The sequence below is a fragment of the Neophocaena asiaeorientalis genome, unplaced genomic scaffold (genome assembly GCF_003031525.2).
Source record: "Neophocaena asiaeorientalis asiaeorientalis breed wild unplaced genomic scaffold, Neophocaena_asiaeorientalis_V1.1 scaffold180, whole genome shotgun sequence".
Classification (NCBI taxonomy): domain Eukaryota; kingdom Metazoa; phylum Chordata; class Mammalia; order Artiodactyla; family Phocoenidae; genus Neophocaena; species Neophocaena asiaeorientalis.
This window is the reverse complement of record NW_020173697.1, coordinates 1,443,346-1,465,396: the sequence shown is the minus strand read 5'-3', so window position 1 is coordinate 1,465,396 and position 22,051 is coordinate 1,443,346. Positions and strand designations below refer to the sequence as shown.

Below are 22,051 nucleotides of genomic sequence, written 5' to 3'. Positions count from 1 at the left end.
TGTTGTATAAAACCAGGATTAATGGTTTGAGTGGGCAGTCATGGGAAAACATAACCAATTAATTTTTGTCACTACCTATAAGTACAACATCTTAACAGATACCCTGAGTTTAACATCTCTTGAGTACACATCACTAACCAATTATTTTCTGTACCTAAGAAAAGATCGGGAGTGGGGAGAAATTAGAATGCAACTCTGATTCTTAAGGTGAGCTCTACTGAAAGTTTCAGTATCTAGATAAATTATGGATATACCTAGGTGGCTTCATTCATTCACCTATTTTAGAAATTCCATTTTTATACTTTAAATTTTTTAACTGACACCAATTCCAATGTTATTTCTTCTAATGACGTCACAAGATTGTCAAAACAAATATCTATATAAATAAGATGTCTAACCATTAAATGCCAGTTTATTACAATAGTTGTGTTAAAATTCTACTAGAATAAAAAATACGTCAACATGTTATCTATGGAAATTAGATTTACCGAACTAATATTTTGGTTCTATACTCCTATGAATCTAGGTTTTTTAAAATGTGTTTTTTTTCCCCCTTGGTTGGCCATTGATAATAAACAGAAATTATTGATTTAGAGACTTTAAGAGATTTTAAGATTTTGTATGAATCTTACTAATAATTTGGGTTTTTTGGTATGAAAGGTACTGTTCTCTTTTATTATACTTTTAATTTCCCCTCTTTAGGTTTGGATGTGTGGAGGAGAAATGTTTGACGTTCCATGTTCTAGAGTTGGTCATATCTACAGGAAGTACGTCCCTTATAAAGTTCCATCTGGGACCAGTCTGGCAAGAGTGAGTAACCAGGGATCAGAATAAGTGGGGTTTGATATGGTTTTCCGTGTGCAAAATGTGAAGCCTCACACGTGGTTTAATCCAAGGCACCGTCTGATCAACGTACAAATCCACAGCTTGGCCATTCCATTTGGCAGCCTTTTAATGTAGAGGTTCCTGTGTTTCTCAGAGTTTTATTTCCATTCCTTAAGGAAGTATTAGTTATGATGCTAAGTCTTGTTATTAATTGTATCGAAGCACTTGCACATACATTATATTTATATATTACTATATTTGCATATTATATTTAGTCCTCGTCTATACTTTCGGAGCTTAATATTCTTATCTTTATTTTGTAGATGAGAAAACTGAGGCTTAGCAAGGTGGCTCTTTCACGTACACAAGTGACAAATAGCAAAGTTGGGGTTTAATCCCAGGTCTTCAGAATGGACCCCTCACAGGGAGTGTAACAGGATAAGTCAGATGGAGAACAGGGTAAACAGGATGGGGAGAGGTGTCTCCCAAACTCCGCCTTCCTCTCATTCTTAATCAGGGCCAGCTCTGCCTAAAATTTTACCCCATCCTCAAAATTCCAAAACTGGTCAAGTCCAAGATTTTTTTTTTTTAAGTTATTGTTTTGAGTAAAACCTTTATCTTAGACCAGACGCAAGGATGCTTTTCTCTTCTGCCTTTTTTACAATGTTTGGGAGAACGTGGTCATGATACCTTCTGGAAACAATCCTGACAATTCCCGTTTTCTGCGTCCCTTTTTTCGTCGCTCCATCAATTTCAGGCACCACAATCTGTACCTGCTACTGCTAAGACCCCAGCTCTAGAAAAAGGGTGTTTCACCACCACCCTCTGCACCACGTTCCCCTAAGAATCTAATCCCAAATGATTCATGTTTGTTCTTTTACTAATAAGGCTGCAATATATAATCAAGTCTTTTATATAAAGTTCAGTAAGCTCACACAACAAGCTTTTAAAAAAATATAAACTAGTTCATCAGGATTCATGAGAGTATCAATCCCACAAAGGCAGAGTTTCTCTCGGAATTATTTGCTACTATTCTCCCGGCACCTAGAACAAGGGTCGGTGTCACTCACCAAGATGTGCTGAAAGAATTAATGAGTCAGGAAAAACTAAGACAAGAAAATGCCGCAGGTCTAAGGTCTTACTAAAACGTAAACATTTTAATGAAGTATAATAAAATTCTCATTTATAGTGAGTCCTTTTTGGGGAAGGAGGATTTTGCCTTATTCCCTTTCTGAGATTATTTGTCAATGATGTCCGTTTTCTTTGTTTTCTTGGGCACACCATAATCTCTCTTACAGCAGTTTGAGTTAATAGTAATGAAGTTACATTACATACACCTTGAAGGGAGGTAGTCACATTATTCCTCCGTCCGCAAAAGATTAATCAGACGTTAATAACATACTCCATTAAGTTGTTAGAGAAACATATTATTTGAGGAAAAGAAACCAATCACAAAGTGATTAAAGAGCTGCATTGGGGGTTAGGAAATATGATTTAATTTAGGCATAAGACTTAATACATATGAATCTGAAAACTCATGAACGCCCAAAAAGGGAAATGACTGAACAGTTTTGAGCACATACCATAAATCAGCTGTGTGGCTATCATAAGTAGTAGCAGTTTAAAACATCCCCAAGATAATGATGTTCCGTCGTTTGTCCATTTCACTCACTCATACGCTCCACGCTTGTGTCCCAAACTGAATCTTTTATTTGCAAGATGGGTGGTGTGTGTGCTTGGTTTGCAGCCAAAAGTAGAGTCTAGAAGCTGGGGGGTGGGAGGGAGTTGTGCAGATCTTCAAAAAATAACTCTGTTCACATACTTCAAAGAAAGAAATTAAGTCCTTCTTCAAAGACTGTCAACTATAGGGAAACGGGCTGGCACATAAAATTTCCAGCGAAGAGTGAGGATTTATTCAAATGAAAAAAAGTCCATAATTCTGAATTTTAATCTTTTCCACTTAAATTTTACTTGAGGCTCCTTTTTATTTTTTCTCTAAACTGCTAGAGCAATCAGGAAGTCATAAATATTGAGGCTCAGCTGTCACTCTAAGAAACATTTTATGATTTTTTTAAATAAAAAAACGTATTAAAATGAAAAACAATTCTGATATTTTGTGGGAGAATCTCAACTAGCTGCTACACCCTGCAGTATCACTGAATCATCACAAATGCGGAGACTTTACAGATGCTCAAATGCAGGGCCAGGTCCACACAAGAGGGAGTTCATCCTTCTAGCCTTGCAGGAAACGGAGAGAAAGATGGAGGAAACTCCACAGGCTTATTTTCTTATCACAAAGCTCACTTATTTCTTCAGAAATGTGCACCCTTCATTTATGTACCTATGTAAATAGAGGACTCCAGCTGACTTTCACAACACACACGCATCACACACACACACACACACGTGTGACTAGCCTGCAGTCCTCTAAATAGCAAACCAGCATGTATCATAGAAATAAATTCAAATAATTAGCTAGTCAGTGCCTTCTATTTACCTAGCATTACAGTCTGGCTGGAAGAGACAAGATGTCTACACACGAAACCATTAGAGGACAACACAAGACAGCAAATATGGATAGTTGTTCAAACGTGTTGTAAAGATGTGTGTGGTGGCGGGAAGAGGAGGGGATGGGGTACACTAGCCGCTGCACTGAAAGCAGACCTTCAAGGATACTTCAGTTAGATGAACACGGTTCGCAGAATCGTGGTTCCCAAACTCGGGACCGGTGGACCAGTTCCTGGCCCACTTTTCACCCAGCCTCAGTGAACTGAGAAAAATGAGAATCACAAAGCTAAGTCGATTCCATTTAATAACATCTTTTTATGCAGCAATCTTAGGCTTTTTTTTTTTCGTCTTATGACAGTATAAGAGATGGTAGATTTTTATTAATGCCCTTATTTGGCAAGAATAAGAATTAGCTTCCCTATGTCAATTCCCACCAAATGCAAAATTCTGGGACATTGTGCCCTACAATTCAGCTTCATCAGGGAATCAGAGTGTCCACGTGTCATGACTAAAACCAAACGTTTCACCATGTTAGCTCGGGGTCCAATGTCAGAACACCGGGCACAGCTGTGATACCTTCTCTCCAGGGGCAAATGGCCAGTCCCTGAGGGAAGGGCTGCCCACCCCTAGTGCTGCAGGGGGACCAGAAAGTCCCCAGGGTCGAGGGGACAGACATCCCCTCCTTGGGATGGCACTGACTGTCCTTTACACAAAGGCGTGAACAGCCAAGTGGCTGAGTGGCAGAGCGGGGGAGACCCTCGGTGGAGACCCTCCTAGGAGACCCTTCACTGCGACAGGCTGTGTCTTGAGCCACGTGCCCTGCAGAAGCCACTTCGGGCACCTCAGACTTCCCTGTGAATGCCAGTGTGTTTGAGGCAATCATGCCGTTGGACCTGAGACCAGTGACATAACAGAGGCACAGAATAGCCACCCCACGGCTAAACACACCAGCTGATGCAGGACGATGTGGTCCCCTCGGAACACGTGGCCGGAGCGTGTCCCCAGCAGGGCCCCTTGCAGAGCAGGGCAGCCCTGCAGACTGTGGGTGGGGTCCTGGAGGCTTACTCGGCTGCACAGGAGACAAAGCAGGACCCGACCCTCACCCTGAGTCTGTAAGGGATGCCCAAACTGGGGGATTGTATCCTTCTGTGTTTTGCCATTGATGTAAGATCGATAACTGTTCTTTTTTAAATTTCATCTTGCATGTCATGGCAACCACTGTCCAAATTTCAGGATAAGAGCTATAAAGCCAAAGTCAAATCCCCATAATAATGGATTGTTAAAGGGGATGGAGATGAAACGTCCCACGAGCAGAGCTGGGACTGTGTCTGTCCAATGCTCGCAACAAACTGGAGTGGCCGGGAGTCCTGGGGGAGCCCCAGCAGGAGAAGAGGGCCAGGTAGGAATGAGCAAACAGAGAGTGACAAAGGATTGCGTTTGGGCTGCCGCAGTTAAACTGGGACGGTGCAGTGGAGACAGAATGCAGGCCAAGATGTATACCTTTCCCTTACCGACTGCAGGGAGGCACTCGGGGATTTTGAACAGGAAGTGCCAGGGTAAAAATAGAAGGGGTAAAATGGAAAGATCAGCCAACAGGTAAATATTAAAGGAGAGAAAGACTAAAGAAAGTAACATTTTGAATGCAAGAAGCATCTGTAAAGAAAACTTCCTGGGAGATTTTCATTGATTTGCCACCCTGTGCAAGAATAGAGAGGTCAGACGTGACTGCAAAGTTTTTGTCGTCACATCTGAGACACAAAGGTACAGATACAGGGATGAGAGGAAGGGACAGATGCTGAGGTTGGATTTAGATAAGCTGGGTCCTAAGCGACCGTTGCACACAGGCTCGGGGAGGGCCAGACCTGAGAGACGTGCGTGGACTACCCATCCAGGATTCTGAGAGCCCACAAAAACCAGATTTTGCCAGATTTTCTTCAAAAGGACTAGTTTGAGGTCAGAAAATGAAATCGCCAAGAAGGCAATCAAGGATGGTGATGAATGGGAAATCGACTCCCCCACAAAGTGACCTTTCCCCCGTCATGACTGTAAACCAGTTGATTCTCACGAAGCTGCCCAGCAAATAGAGCCGGAGCACCACTACCTTGGCCGCCGGCAGCAGCCCGCACTTCGTCCGACTTCTCTGAAAGCTGCAGGATCCAGATGCCTCGTTTGAAACTGTCCTTGAGTTTGGGGACACGGTGGCCTATCATGGGCTTTCCCCCAAAGAGCAGAAAATAATGAATTCTTCCCAAAAGACAGCTTTCATAAATGGCTAGGACTTCTTTGCAGACGCAATTCCTCTCAAAACAATAACTATTTCAAATTCTTCCTTACAGTGTAACCAAAAGGGCAATAAGTCTGTCCAGCACTCGTGGCAAGAACTAAATGCTTCACCTACTGCTATCATGTGTTTCTCTCCCCTCCTGGCCATATTTTAAAATATAATCTCTCCTATTTAGATGGCACTTTTAAAATTTACTTTTATGGAGGTAAAATTGATTTATAACATTATGTAAGTTTCGTGTGTACAGCACTATACTTCTACTTTTGTATTCACTGCAGTGCTCACCACCAAAAATTTAGTTTCCATCAATCACCATGCAGCTGGTCCCCTTTACTCAATTTGCCCCCATTTCCCCTCTGTAACCACTACTCTGTTCTCTAAGTCTACGTGTTTGTTTTTCTTTGGTTTGGCTTGTTCATTTATTTTGTTTTTTTGTATGTTTGTTTTGTACATTCCACATATGAGTAAAATCACAGTGTTTGTCTATCTTTGTCTGTCTTGTTTCACTTAGCATAATAACTTTAAGGTCCATCCATGTGACAAAGGGCAAATGTCATCTTTTTATGGCTATGTAATATTCCATTGTGTATATATACCACATCTTTCTTATCCATTCATCTGTTGATAGGCACTTACCTTGTTCCATATCTTGGCTATTGTAAATAATGCTGCAATGAACATAGGGTGCATATATTTTTTTCAAATTCGTGATTTCATATTCTTCAGAAAAATACCCAGAAGAGGGGTAAGCTGGATCCTACTGTAATTTTACTTTTAATTTTTTGAGGAATCTCCATATTGAAATTTTTATTTAAAAATTCAAGCATCTTGAGCTTCCCTGGTGGCGCAGTGGTTGAGAGTCCGCCTGCCGATGCAGGGGATGCAGGTTCGTGCCCTGGGTCCGGGAAGATCCCACATGCTGCGGAGCGGCTGGGCCCGTGAGCCATGGCCGCTGAGCCTGCGCATCTGGAGCCTGTGCTCCGCAATGGGAGAGGCCACAGCAGTGAGAGGCCCGCATACCGCAAAAAAAAAAAAAAAAATTCAAGCATTTCCATAAATAGTATTTCATCATTTTTCCTGATAGCTTCCCTAAAAATCAATCATAACTTTATTATGTGACAATAATGGTTCAATAAATCATTGAGGTTTGATGAGTCCATTGTGGGTTATGAAGATAAATGTCATCTCTTGCCACAAAGAAGGCTCAGGCTGCAGAAATTCTTCAATAAATATTTATCAAGTGCCCACCATGTGCCAGGCAGAAATGCATACAGCTTGCCCCATATCCTAAACCAGGAGCATTGGACCTTTTAATTAAATCAAGCCTCCCTTTGTAACAGAATGTCACCTCACCCAAGGACAGTCCCCACTAGAGATGTTTCTGCCTGTACAGCACTCATACTAACCTTCAATGATGTCCCTTTTTCTACCGCTTGTTTTGCATGTGAGGAAAATAAGGAAAGGTAAAACTAATCCATCTGCCAAGGACCTAGGGAGAGGAGATGGGAAAACGTGAAACACAAATGTGTTCCCCACGGCTTGACCCTCACTTGCTCCCTTAATTCCTACCCCAGTGGTCTGAGAATTTTAAGCATCCATGTTTTTTAGCTCTTCATTTAACAAAAAACAACAGAATCACACTTTGTCTCTAAAATGCTTAAATAATATGGAGGTAAAGCATAGAATTTTCATACCAAACATAGACACCAAAACAGAAAGTGAAGTAGCAAATCACTGACGGGTACAGTCTCTTACCAGTTGAAAGTTTCGTGAACAAAATATGCGAGGTAAAGACAACATTACTTTAAAATTCAGCAATTTCCCACCAAACTTCTCAAAACTAACTTTTTGTTTGGTCTTCTTCTTATTTCCTCTATGTACTTTTCCCCCAAACTCCCACAAGTTTGCCATAATCTCCATAACCAAAACTGCAACTCTTGCAAGAGGGAGCAGAACTGGCTGCTTTGTGACTCTGCCTTTTAGGACCTCAACTGGACGATGAAATCGCACGAGCGCCTGGCTCAGAGGGACTCATTCAGGGGAATTAGCTTCTTACCCTGAGATGTGTAAATGCAGAGTGACGCTGCTGGAGGCCTCTGCTGTGTCATTTCCATTCTAATCACCCTTGTTTCCAGTTGTTTATTAGTTCATGGCAAGAATTCCATCTCCAGCTACAATTCCAGCCCAAGCACGTTTCCTTTCTCATGTCATTTGAGGTGGAGAAAACAGTTCCACTTGCTACTCTATAAACTGAGAAACGATCAGAAACCAATGGGCGGCTTTGTGGTGTCCGGATGCTCTTGGTGTTCTAATTTGGAAAATGCTTTATAAAAATAAAATTTCACAGATTGCCTAAACTTTGAACAGATGTAGTTTTCAACTTAAGAACCCTGTGTGAGCTGTTAAAAACATAAAGATTTTTTTTTGCCTTTTTTGAAAGTATGGAAACTAAAACAGGGTCTTCTAATAACAGATAGAACAATGCTTCAGCACCATTTAGTTCCATCACAATTTGTTGGACTGCTTGCTGTGGGTGTTCTTGTGGAGGAACAAAACACTAGATACTCTCCTTGGCTGATGGTTAGAAGATGCTGGTTGTGACATATATACATGATATGCGATATATATAGCAAATGGATCAATAATCATCATCCACAAATGAGATCACACTGTCCTTTGCACTCAGGTTGTGACAGCAGGAGACACCATGGGCTTGACTGCCAGGTGAACGCCCTTCCCATCATTCCCAGGTGTCTCTAGACACCCCCAAAGTCTTCCTCTGCGTGCTCACATACCTATTTGTCAGAGGAAGTTCCCACTCTGCAGCACGTAAGATCTGCCCTTTGCCTTGTGCTCCCGCTTGCCTCTGCCTGCCACCCCGCCCCCGCCACGTAAAGTCATGGGAGAAGCCACACCACCACCGTCATTCCCAGTAACAGCATCAACTTCTAGCTTGTGGTGTTGCCTCTGGAGGAACCAGCGCTTCGGTCCTCAACGTGCCAGAACTTGTTTGGGTCCTGGATAGACTCAGACAGGCTGGCCATCATCTAGCTGTGGGCCATACATCCTCACTGGAACACAGAGACTTCTGTTTCTATCGGCACCCCTTCGACAATTCCCACAACAACTGGTTATCTCCACTTTCTCATCATTTTTTTTTAGGTCATGAAAAATAATTCCATCATGTTCTGACCCTCAATCTCAGCCAAATACGGTCTTAAGGGATGAGAAAAATAAGACAAAACGAAACAGAAAGCATGTTTTTTTGCCCTGTCATCCTATTTTTGCTTCTGAGGCTAGGTCATAAAAGGCACTGCAGCTTCCACCTTGATCTCTTGGATGGCTGGCTTTGGGGGAGGCCTGCCACCATGTCATGACATGGAAACCCACACAGCCCTGTAAAGAGGCCCACGTGGAGGAAACTGAGTCCTCCTACCAATAGCAAGCACCGGTTTGCCAGACACGTGAGGGAGCCACTTTGGAAGATCTTCCAGCCCCCTTTGAGGCTTAAGATGACTGGTTCGTCAGCCAAAAGCCAACTGAAACTCATGAGAAATAGAAGCCACATTGCCTAGTCAAACCACTCCCAAGTTCCTGACCCACAGAAACTATGAAAGATAAAAAGAGAGCACCTCTGTTTACAACATGGTTTACTGAATATTTTAAGTCCACTGTTGAGACCTGCTGCTCAAGAAAAAGATGCTTTGTAAAATATTATTGCTCATTGACAATGCACCTGGTCATCCAAGAGCTCTGATGGAGACGAACAATGAGATTAATGTTGTTTTCATGCCTGCTGACACAATGTTCATTCTGTGGCCCACGGATCAAGGAGTAATTTCTACTTTCAAGTCTTATTAAGAAAAACGTTTCCTAAGGCTATAGCTGCCATAGATGGTGATTCCTCTGATAGATCTGGGCAAAGTAAATAAAAACTTTCTGGAAAGAATTCACCATTCTAGTTGCCATTAAGAACATTCACGATTCGTGGGAAGAGATCAAAATATCAGCATTAAAAAGGAGTCTGAAAGAAGTTGATTCCAACCTTCAGGGATGACTTTGAGGGGTTCAAGACTTCAGTGGAGGAAGTAGGGGGAGATGCGGTAGAAAGAGAAAGACAACTAGAATTAGAAGTGGAGCCTGAAGATGTGATTGAATTGCTGCAGTTTCATGATAAAACTTGAATGGGTGAGGAGTTGCTTCTTGGGGATGAGCAATGAAAGTAGTTTCTTAAGATGGAATCTACTCCTGGTGAAGATGCTGTGAAGATTGTTGAAATGACAACAAAGGATTCATAAAATGACATAAACTCAGCTGATAAAGCAGCGGCAGGGTTTGAGAAGATGGACTCCAGTTTTGAAGGAAGTTCTACTGTGGGGAAAATGCTATCCAACAGCATGTCGTGCTTCAGAGAAATCATCTGTGAAAGGAAGAGTCAATGGACGTGGCAGACTCCCCTGTTGTTTATTTTAAGAAACCGTCACAGCTACCCCAGCCTTCAGCAACCCCTGCCCTGACCAGTCAGCAGCCATCAACATCGAGGCAAGACCCTCCACCAGCCAAAAGGTTATGACTTGCTGAAGGCTCAGATGACGATTAGCGTGTTTTAGCAAAAAAGTAGCTTTAATTAAGGTATGTACATTTTTTATACATAATGCTATTGCACACTTAATAGACTACAGTATAAATAATAACTTTATAGTATAGTATATAGTATAGTATAGTACATACTACAGTGTAAATAACTTTACAGTATAGTATAGTGTAAACATAACTTTTATACGAACTGAGAAATCAAAAAATTCATGTGACTCATTTTATTGTGACAGTTGCTTCATTGTGGTGGTCTGGACCAAACCTGCAATATTTCAGAGTTATGTTTGTTAAATTCGTCCCATCCAAGAGGATGGAATATCTGTCCATTTATTTGTGTCTTCTTCAGTTTCTTTCATTAATATCTTACAGTTTTCGATAGGCAGGTCTTGGTTAAGTTTATTCCTAGGTATTTTATTCTTTTGATACAATTGTAAATGAGATTCTTTTTACATTTCTCTTTCTGATAGGTCATTATTAGTGTATAGAAATGCAACAGACTTTTGTGTATTGATTTTGTATCCTGCAACTTTACTGAATTTATGTATTAGTTCTAACAGTTTTTTAATTGGGTCTTCAGGATTTTATATATGTAGTATCATGTCATCTGCAAATAGTGACAGTTTTACTTCTTCCTTTCCAATCTGGATTCCTTTTATTTCTTTTCCTTATCTAATTGCTGTGGCTAGGACTTCTAATACTATGTCGAATAAAAGTGATGAGAGTGGGAATCCTTGTCTTGCTCCTGATCTTAAAAGAAATCCTTTCAGCTTTTCACTGTTGAGTATGATATTGGCTGTGGGCTTGTCATATGTAGCCTTTATTATGTTGAGGAACATTCCCTTTATACCCACTTTGCTGAGAGCTTTTATTATAAATGTATGTTAAATTTATCAAATGCTTTTTCTGCAGCTATTGAGATGATCGTATGATTTTTTTACCCTTTATTTTGTTATGTGGTGTATATCACACTGACTGATTTGTAAATGTTGAACCATCCCTGCATTCCTGGAATAAACCCCATTTGATCATGGTATGTGGTCCTTTTAATGTATTCCTGATTTTGGTTTGCTAATATTTTGTTGAGGAATTTTGCATCTATGTTCATCAGGGACACCAGCCTGTAATTCTTCTTTTCCTGTGGCATCCTTGTCTGGTTTTGGTATCGGGGTAATGCTGGCCTCGTAAAATGAGTTTGGAAGAGTTCTCTTCTATTTTTGGGGCGAGTTTGAGAAAAATTGGTACCAATTCTTTTTTGAATAATTGGTGGAATTCACCAGTGAAGCCACTGGTCCTGGACTTTTGCTTGTTGGAATGTTTTTGATTACCTGTTCCATCTCCTTACTAGTAATCAGTCTGTTCAGATTTTCTATTTCATCACGGTTCAGTCTTGGTAGATTATACATTTCTAGAAATTTATCAGTTTATTCTAGGTTGCCCAGTTTGCTGGCATACAATTTTTCACAGTAGTCTCTTATGATCTTTTGTATTTCTGTGTTGCCCATCAACACGTAAATGGATAAACAAATTGTGGTCTATCCATATGTAGTCTATAAAATATAATAAAAAGTAGTACATGCAACTACGTGGGTGAGCCTCAAAATAATTACACTAGGTGAAAGAAGCCAGACAAAAAGCACGTATTTTATGATTATATTTAGAATTCTAGAAAATGCAAACTAAATTATAGTGATGAAAAGTAGATCAGTGTATAACACCAAGAGTGACCCTTAATGTAAACTGTGAACTTTGTGTGATTATGGTGTGTTCCTATAATACATGTACCACTCTGTGGGGATATGGATAGTGGGAGAGGCTATGCGTCTCTAGAGGCAGGACGCACATGGGAAATCTCTGCCCCTGCCCCTCAACATTGCTGTGAACCAAAAACTGCTCTAAAGACATAAAGTCTTAATAAAAAAAGTTTTTTGAATAGATCAGTGATTGCCTGGGGATGGTAGAAGTGCCTAAGAAAGGAGATGGAAGAGAAATTTCAAAGAGGCATATGGAAACGATTGGAGGTGATGGATATGTTCATTATCTTGATTGCAATGATGGTTTCAGTAATACATACACATGTCAAAGTATACCAAATTGTACACTTTAAACACGAGTAGTTTATTGCCTATCAATTATTCCTCAATAAAACCATTTTAAAGTTAGGCTTACGTGCATTTTTAATAAGATAGGTAGTTAAATAATTTGGGGAGTTAGTTTTTGTTTGTTCTATATCTAAAGCCTACATCAAATGCTATCAGAAACACTACCATAAATATCCAAAATATTTGGTCAAAAAATATAATAGAGATATAATTATATCAAACCAGCCAAGAGCATGTAACCACTTGCAGACAGCCTGCACAGCCTTGGGGAAGAAGAGAGAGGAAATTGCCTGTCAGAGAAGCCTCTTTTTAGGACGAGATTAGCCATCCTCTCCTCATGCTGAACGCATCCCACTGACTTCAAAGAAGTCTCTAGATCAGAGAAAAATACCGCTGGGCTAAATAATTGTGCTGAGTTGAGGCTCTCTGAAAAAGATCCTCTTTTGAGCTGTAGCCATGATGACATTTATCACATCATCAGTGATAAGAGGGCTTTGGGGCGGGACTCAGGAGCTACTGAAGTGCTCTTAAGCTACAAAGAGGAGAAAAGAAACGCATTTCAATCAAAGCAGAAGTTTCAGAGTCATGGGAGAGTGGTGCAATTCCTTGCTGGAGAAGTGACTGTGACAAATACGCACCTTGCTGGTGAGACTGGCTTTGTTGGTTATCAGCAATTTCTGGAAAAACCACCGGAAAAAATGATAGCTGAAGAAAGAGAAATCTATTACTCAAGCCACCATAATACAATAGCTTAACATTGACTCAAGCGCAGCATGTGCACTGGGGTCACACCAGTGGGCACGTATGATTGCACCCGCCACAAAGAAGCAGAAACACGCGACTGAGGTGAGGTGGCCCAGGTAATTCACATGCACAGGGTGGCCTGCCGGCCGGAGAAACAATCAGCCCCCAGATAATATGCTCAGAAACAGAATAGGGATTGAATTTTCAGGATACTGGAGCCATAGAGTCTAAAGTGTTGCTGGGGGGAAAAAAAAAATTAGTGGATAGACTTGTGTCATTTGGTGAAGCAGCAGGCTTAATAGAAATATCTACTTTCTTCATGCTTTATGGTGAAGATGATCAGTCAAAGCTGAAATCTGTTCCCATGACTGAGGTAGCAAAGTGATTAAGTGTTCCTGGTAAACTATCAATTCAGACACCCGATGAGTATTAGAATTAAGGAAAGATGTAGCACTGGAGAATGCACTGAAAACGACTCGAATTCTAAAGGTCTCTACTACAGGGCTGAATGTGTTACGTGAGTTAATAATGATTTGGGCAACACAGAGAAGGGAGACGTTAATACCACTTTGGGTTGAATACGGGGGCTTGTCATTACACAAGGAAGCACAGGGGGTGACATAAAAACAGGGGAGGCTCTCAATGTCGTGTGCACAGAGGTGCTCAGCATAACAGTTTTTATTTCATTTGTCATTCAAGAAGAACAAAGGTCTGCAGCTTTTGAAAACAGAGAAATAGAGAAATCCTTCATTTGCTTCGTACACCAGAAAATAAAGGTCTTCCTCAGCCACAGGAGCTACCTTCCTCTGTTACAGGAGTCCCATGCTGGGTGCAACCCTAGTGGGTGAAAACCTCTTGGACCCACCTTGAATGGGATCGAACCCTCTCCCCAACTCCCCTTTGTCCACACTACACTAGGAGCCGGGACGGAGCTCAGCCCAGGGGTGCAGAGACAGAGGTCTTCATCTACTTATTTTCTGACTGAGTTTAACCAACAGTGAGCCATAAATTGTCAGTTCCAGCCACGTGGCACACTCACCTCTAGCTACCCGTGAGCACTGCTGTTGTCATGAGCCCGTGGCTGCCCCCCCTGCTTGCTTCACAGATAGAGGGCCAGCAGGACACCCCACCCTCATTAGAAACAGAAAAGCAGTAGGACTGGGAAGCATATTTAGGTCAACTGTGTGTCATAGCAGGCTTCTGTGCAGAGAGCTTGAAGCTTCTCTGGAATGATTTCCACCGAAGCAAAGCATTCACTCTGTATTGGCAACAGCATCAAAATATGCCAGACTCTGCACGTACAGCCACTTAATCAATTCAGAAACATTCATGGGGTGTATATTATATGCCTATTATGGACGTCGGGAGTAGGGTTGCCAGATTCAGCAAATAAAAATACAGGGCGCCCAGTTAAATTTGAATTCCGGATAAATTCTTTAGTATAAGTAGGTTCCCTGTGTAAAAAGATAAAATGAGACAAAATTTTTAAGAGTTTATCTAAGCAAAAATCAATTCAAATTAGTCAGCGCCAGACAGGAAGTGGTTAGAAATGCTCCACCCACAGGAGCTGGGGAAAGACTTACACAGATCAGAGAAACAGCAGAAGCAAAGGAAGGAAATCATTGATGGGCTGTAGCTGAAAGCTGGTTGGTTGGTTGTGATGGGCTGGCCTTAGGGTTTTTGTATTTTGTTTTTAATTTATTTATTTTTGGCTGCGTTGGGTCTTCGTTGCTGCACGCGGGCGGGCTTTCTCTGGTTGCGGCGAGCGGGGGCTACTCTTCATTGCGGTGCTCGGGCTTCTCATTGCAGTGACTTGTTGTGGAGCACAGGCTCTAGGTGTGTGGGCTTCAGTAGTTGTGGCACGCGGGCTCTAGAGCGCAGGCTCAGTAGTTGTGGCACGTGGGCTCAGGAGCTGTGTCTTGCAGGCTCTAGAGCGCAGGCTCAGTAGTTGTGGCTCACGGGCCTAGCTGCTCCACAGCATGTGGGATCTTCCCGGACCAGGGCTCGAACCTGTGTCCCCTGCATTGGCAGGCAGATTCTTAACCACTGCGCAACCAGGGAAGGCCCTGGCCTTAGGTTTTGATCTTGTAACCTGGAGGCGTTTACAAGCTACATTTCGGTTTGCTTACACAGGCCACCAAGGCATTAGAGCCACCTCAGTCCGGTGGCCTCCTTGTTTCATTAACAAGGAGTGGCAATGACCAGAGCAGATCTCCTGAGCAGAGTTCCGTGGAGGAGAATAAAACTGGAGAGGACACTTAGGGACCTACTGTGGAATGTCTTCAATAGCAGGCCACCAGCCAGTATGTGACCAAAAGTTGGGTGGGCGTAATTCAAGAACCAGCTGTTTAATTTCTTTTAGGGGAATGACCTTTGTTTAGCAAAACACCTGGAAAGGACTTGTTGGTTATGGAAAGGTAAGCCTCAGCGTCTGGCCAGGAGAAGCAGAGACAGGTAGTGAGAAAGCTGACTTACTCGGCATGAAAAGGAAGAAGGAATGACATATTCTGGTACAGCCCTGCAAGAGAGACATAAGAGGGAAATACTGAGGACAGCACATGTCAGGAGGCCAAAGGACAGGGAGGAAATTTTGTCCAGGAAGAAATTCTCTATAGGAGCTAAAGAATATGAAAGAAGTCAGAGCTTCCATCTTCCTGTCGTCAGCTTTGTCTCTGCCACTGCCCTCACATCTTCCAAGTCTAGGCCTCGCTCATCTACCCGAGACGTGTTTGAGAGGTGAGGAACAGTGGGTGTGTGACCCACTCAGCTCGGCATGACCGAGGTAGCGAGCAAGCCCCGGGCGGGATGCCAGCAGGAAAGAAGGAAGGATCCCCAAACAGGACATCAAAGTGAAGGATGAATGTGGGAACCCACATCCCCGGGAAGCCGCACAAATCTTAAGGAAGACAGGAATGTGTCATTTGGGGTTAATGCAATTTCATTTAAGTCTCAAAAACCAGGAATCCCAGCTAACACCTAGCTCCACATATATAAGGCAACTTTTATACCCAACTCCTGAGAGTTTGGGAAAGAATGATTGCATGTATAGATCTCCCAGTGTCCGAACTTCCTTCTTTCTTTCCTCTTCATAACTAATTTTTAACATCTTAGCACCATCACCAACGTTTATTCAATCTCAGGAGAGATGGGCCAACTCAGATTGATTTCCTTTTCTCTTTGTTACCATCATGGGCAAGATGTGTCATTGGGATGTCCGTTTCACGGTTCTGTCCCTGTGCACCCAGCGATGAATGTTTAGGTGAGAAATACTGCTTTGCTCCTACCCCATCACCTCCATGTATTTGAGTGTAGAGATACATGTGTTCCCGTATGAGATTGCTCTATTTCCTGCAGTGGGTGGATTTATTCTACCATCTATGAAAGACCAATGAAATGCTTCTTGCAACTGCTTATAACATTTCTCAGCTGAGGTTCCAATGGTTTCCCCAAAGCTAAGTACTGATACACAATGACAGGGTTAGATTCACATAGTGTATTGTTATTTCTGGAACAATGCCTTCAGAATGATATGATTTGGCCAGTCACCTGCACCGCTCTAGACTGTCCCTTGACTATAATAATTGACACTTGAGAAAGTTTCCTCCTGGCGGGAAACTCCATTCAGAGAACAGAGCATCTGCAGTGGAGGATGTCCGATGAGTCATCAGAACATGAAAACGGTCAGGATCCACAAGTATGTCAAAATGTTCACGTAACCCTCCTTGCTGGAGAGACACCGGCAATTAGTTTTTGCAATTATTCTGCTGGTTCTCTTTCCTCATCTCCTGAAAGCTACCGCAAAAGGGCTCCATGATTTGACATTCCTTATCCCTGGGGTATGTCCATGATCTTCCTGCTTTCTTTGGAGCGTTTGGGAAATCCGCAAACCTAACCTTCGATCAAGTAGTTCGATTTGAACAGGATGTGAAAAGGCAAAAGCTACCTGCCTGGTTCCCAGGTTAACTACCCTGCAGCTTCCCTGACGTTGCTGACAATCTTCCAACTTGCCATCTCCTGCCTCTTCCACTTATTCATGTCATTTATTCTGGCAAACATTCATCCTGACCGTTGCAGCCATTTCCAATTGAACGCATCTGAACTGGTCAGTTCTTCTTTGAGTTTTCACAATAATTACTATTTCTATTTCAAAAACCCAAAGCAACAAATATCTACCCTTTAGCAACAGTGCTTTTTAAAATATTGTTTTTATTTCAGTGCCTTTATCAACAGATACATGCACACGCTAGGAATTTCTTCATATTCATTTTATAAATGGTCTTTTCTTAACTCCACAATTAGCATGGCCAGATGAGCACACACATGTGCTAGGGCCTTTTAATTTAAAACAAAACCCAAAACACTATCTATCCCTAACTTCACAGCACTTATAGTCTAAAAGTGCTTATTTACCCAAGTCAAATAGATTTCTTAGTGACAAATCTTTCTTGCAAGCTATCAAAAATTTTAAGGCATGTCTCCACTTAATAAATCACTTTCTCATTATTCCTGGGTAATTCTCCTCTGCTCTTTGCCTCTGTTTTTTGCTATTTTCTTATCTATATTCATTTTTGTTTATGAGAGAAGTACAAAGTAGGTGAAAATTAAATATTTTCACTTTACCTAATAATTGGAATATAGGAGAAAAGTTGAAACTACAGCCAAAAATCTAATTTGAATACAAATAAAGTTTTAATATTATCAACCAACTTTTTTCCATTCTATCTTTGAGCCTTGTTGCTAACCATAAAAATTGTCTGTCCAAGGACAAATGACAACAGAGCGCATTTCATCCCGAACATTTGTCAGAATGAAAGGTAAACGGCAAAGTGATACTGAAGACTCCTACTTGGACGTTACGTGTGCACGTGGTACCTGGTGCCAGGACAGAGCAGCAACCTCCAAATATCACGTTTCTTTTTCTTTCTCCAAACAAATGGGGCAGCTCAGAGTCTGTGGCGAGGGCTAGACTATAACAGAACAACGTCGACTCTGATCATCTGTCAAAGCAAACTGGACTCAGAGAAAAGAAGGTGTTCTGGGCCAGGCAATGCCAGTGGGATGGCAGACAGCACAGTGATAGCAAATAATAATAACACCTCAGGGAACAAGCCTTACTCTCTCCACGTCAGGAAGCTTCGAAAGGAAGGAACACAGAGGCAACCAAGAAATCAGAGTAGTCTTCATGGCACTGTGTCTTCTCTGCATCTTGCCGATTAACTGAGCCCTACATGTGCTAACCAAGGAGTCCACGGGGGATGAGGTGGGAGAGGCCCCCCGGGGATGCTGGAGGTAGGGGTGATGGGGAAAAAAGAAAAGGGTACAATTCCACTAGGGATAGGGTATCTGGAGACTCTGTCTTCAAATCCAGTGGACCTCTAGGCACAGTTTCAGGCCCTATTTAGGATTCCGTAGCAATTTTTAAGACAAAGCAATTTTCCTAAACATCCCTAGTTTTTACTTTAGTCACTTGTATCTGGGTGTGTCTGGGTCTTATTCAAGTTCCCAGACATTCTGCTCACGTTACCTTCTAAGTGCAAATGAGAGGCTGGAAAGGGTCAATATTCACACCAGCTGGGGGCTTCAAATAAGGAATCTGAACACAAAACAACAAGGAACTACAGCTTGTGGGACACCCTCCTAAGAAGCATCAGAACTGATGCTCCAGACATGGCAGCGTTCTCTCTACCACTCAGCACCGAGGGGTGAAGGAGTGTCAGAGAACACCTCATGGCAGCCACGGCCCTTCTCCAAGACCAAAGAACAAGTCATTTCACCCATGGCCAAGCCCAACACCCAGGCGTTCTGTCTTCCAATGCTGCAGTAATATTATTCTACTAGGTACAATAGCTCTAATAGCCATAGTGCCTACTGTGAGCCAGGTACTAGCCGAAGCCCCTGACAGGTGTTACTTTACTTAACCTTACAACCACTCCCCTGATGGAGGGACATTCTGCTATGTTCCTTCTTCAGGCAAGGAATCTGAGGCCCAGAGTGTGTAAGTTCCTAGCTCAGTCTCAAAACTGGGGAAAGGGCTGAGCTTCCTACCCTGAACACCCACACTCCCTGCCACCAAGGAGTGTGCGTGTCCCCTGCTCCCTCCCCCCATGGCTCCATCTGCAGAGAAGACTGGCCCCCTGGTGCTTCCTTAGCCCGACTTCACTGTGCAGGGAATTATTAAATTCTCCTGGGCATCCGGTGGCCCAAAGCATCACCAGAACACAAAGTCTTGAATTTAGTTAATACTGGGCTCTCTCGCTGTAACTGAGAGAATAACAGCTTGTTTGTCCTCATTCTTTCCAAGATCCCTCACTGTTCCTTGAAAGGGTTTAAGCAATTTGATGCCTAAGAGCAATGTCATCATCTCCAGGCCCAACTCCTGTAGCTCTATGTGAAAAACAAAGAATTTGTCACCGTGAAATAACAGGAGGGATGAGAAAGCAGAGGGGATTGCAAGCTGGGTTATTTTTTTTACTGGCTCTGGTGAATTCTCTAATTGGCAGTTGGACCCCATGCCAGAAGCAGAAATGTGTGCAAGGCCTCGGGCTAATCATCTCACACCCCTCGCAGTTAGGAAAACTCCTAACTAGAGCTTCCTGAGATTGATTTCTTTTCTTTCTTTGTCCTTTTGGAGGGCAACTAAAATCCACCTTTGCGGGCACAAGCCAATAACTGACCCTCTTTTCTGCTGCACAGAACCTGAAGCGGGTGGCGGAGACCTGGATGGATGAGTTTGCCGAGTACATTTACCAGCGGCGCCCGGAGTACCGGCACCTGTCCACGGGGGACCTCTCCGCGCAGAAGGAGCTGCGCAGACAGCTCAAGTGCAAGGACTTCAAGTGGTTCATGGCGGCGGTGGCCTGGGACGTGCCCGAGTACTACCCTCCAGTGGAGCCCCTACCCGCAGCCTGGGGGGAGGTGAGGCGCCCCCTGGGGGTGGGAGTGGGCTGCTGAAACCCTCAGCTCCCTTGCCCTGCGGCCAGGGTCAGCTGAAATGATCTCCCATAAATATATGTCCTCTGTAGGAATTGCTGGGGAAGGGCATTCAGCTCACCCCTGGAACCCCTGGCCACTGTTGACTCCCCAAATTGATTCTTTAAAAATGCGCCTGGAAACTGTTTATTTGAGATTAGTGAAATTGCCCTAAGAGCTTGCAGAGAATGAAAGTGTCCGTCGTGCTCTTGTGTACATAAATGTGACCCGATGTCCACGGTAAAATCCCTCCCTGTCCGCTGCGCGCGCAGCCTGGTTGCCATGGGCGTGTGCAAGGACGAGGTGCCCCGATGGGGCTGGGCGCCTTTCCTAACCAGCTGTGCAATGCAGAATCAAGAAGATGCGCTTAAAAAAAAAATTTTTTTTTTAAATTAATAAATAAATAAAAAGAAGATGCGCTTTTCCACAATACCCTGAACTGGGACAAATGTGGGACCTCATGGGTTCCTTAAATAAGCACCAACCTTTCCGCCTCTGAGCGCTTCTTTTAAATTTTACTTCATGATCTAAAACGGAAAGAGCTGAAAGGCCCCAGTTGCCCAATTTAAAGCATCTATATTTTGGCACATAAAGGACTTTTGTGCTGGGTTCAGTTCTGTTCAGTCTCGTTACTGTGGCCTTTTCCTCTTAGTTTCTGAAAACAGGTGGCCCCCAGGCGTGGCAGGGGAGGCCTGCGCGCTGGGACAGCGTCCTTGGGTGAGCCAGCGTCCTGGCTCCGGGCAGAAAACGCGTTCAGCAGGTTACACGTGCGCTGCTTGTTTCGCTGAGGGGCCCGTAGAGAGGTGGTCCTCTGCTTGACCTGCGGTACCTCGGGCATGAAGGACAGAGCGAAGGCTGGCACCAAGCCTTCATCTCCTAATATTTTTTTGTATATGCACGTGGTCCTGATCGTGGATGTTTCAGTGAGTAATTTTGGTCTCTGATCCTTTGCATCTTAAAGATTTCACTAAAGCGTCCCTGGAATATTAGTAATATTACTCCGCTGGTATTCATTTTTGTTATCTACCAGCGGCTTAATTTACAGCAGCAGCAATTTAAAGTAGACCCCAGAGAGAACCTTCTTAGTCTAAGGTGTTGTAAGACATAAGAATTTGTTACCCAAGAAGCAGGTGAGTTTCTTCTTCGAGTTTTTGGGTTAAGGTTATGTCTGCCATCTTTCCCTAATAATCTAAAAACAGTCCTGCCTTAGCGACTTAGTAGGAAACTCCAAGAGCCCGCGGCCCCGCCCCACGGCAGAGTCAAGCACGCGGAGGGGAAAGAAGCCCTGCCTGCCAAGTCCCTTCTGCCTCCGGAGCCAGCTCCCGGAAGCGCTGCTCTTGGTAGCTGGCCTGATGGCTTCAAGGTAGCTCCGCGGGGCTGGAGCGCTGGTCGCGCAGGCCCTGAGCGCCCGCGGTCCCAGGGGAGTCTCCGTGGTGCGCCCTATGGCGTCTGGAGGTGGTGCTCTTACTGCGGATGAGCAGGGACTGGGCTGCCGAGGGAGGTCATGCTGCCTGCACGCAAGGGTCTGGAGCCGTACCATACGCTCGCCCCGAACGCAGCCTCCGGTACCAAGGAAGACCCTCATTAGTCTGCTTCCTCACCAGGAAGGGCATGGTGGGCTGCATCTGTGAAGAAGACAACACCATCTGTCTCTGGCTGCACAAAGGCGAGGCCTCACGGAACCCATCACAAGCCAGTGCCCTAGAAGCTGGCCCACGGAGCCCCTGCACTAGCTCCCTCAAAATGGGGTGTAAAGTTCCCTCTTTGCAGTAAAGACATTACATTGGCTTTGAAAAAAAGCCATGAAAAAAAAAGAAAAGAAAACTCTCCAAGACCTCCCAGTATCACTGTGTGATTCGGGACGAGGTTAAAATCTCATCAGTTTTTTCCCTATGTGGAAACGTAATTTTTTATTCCAACCTGGCTACGACCTAAACTGCGACTGATCGCATTTTCCCTCGTTGCCTGACTAAACCATAACCTGCATTTATAAAGAATCTTGGGGAGGGGGGGGGAACAGTTTGGC

General features: G+C 43.4%; 1 protein-coding gene across 1 annotated transcript in view; it reads left to right on the top strand.

Moving 5' to 3' along the window:
• The window catches only part of GALNTL6 (polypeptide N-acetylgalactosaminyltransferase like 6), a 1,130,106-nt gene that overhangs the window by 1,048,587 nt on the left and 59,468 nt on the right, over nt 1–22,051 (top strand). The window contains exons 8-9 of the mRNA XM_024750526.1: nt 703–810; nt 19,750–19,971. Of these exons, the coding sequence (XP_024606294.1) occupies nt 703–810; nt 19,750–19,971 (330 nt within the window). The remainder of the gene's footprint in view (nt 1–702; nt 811–19,749; nt 19,972–22,051) is intronic.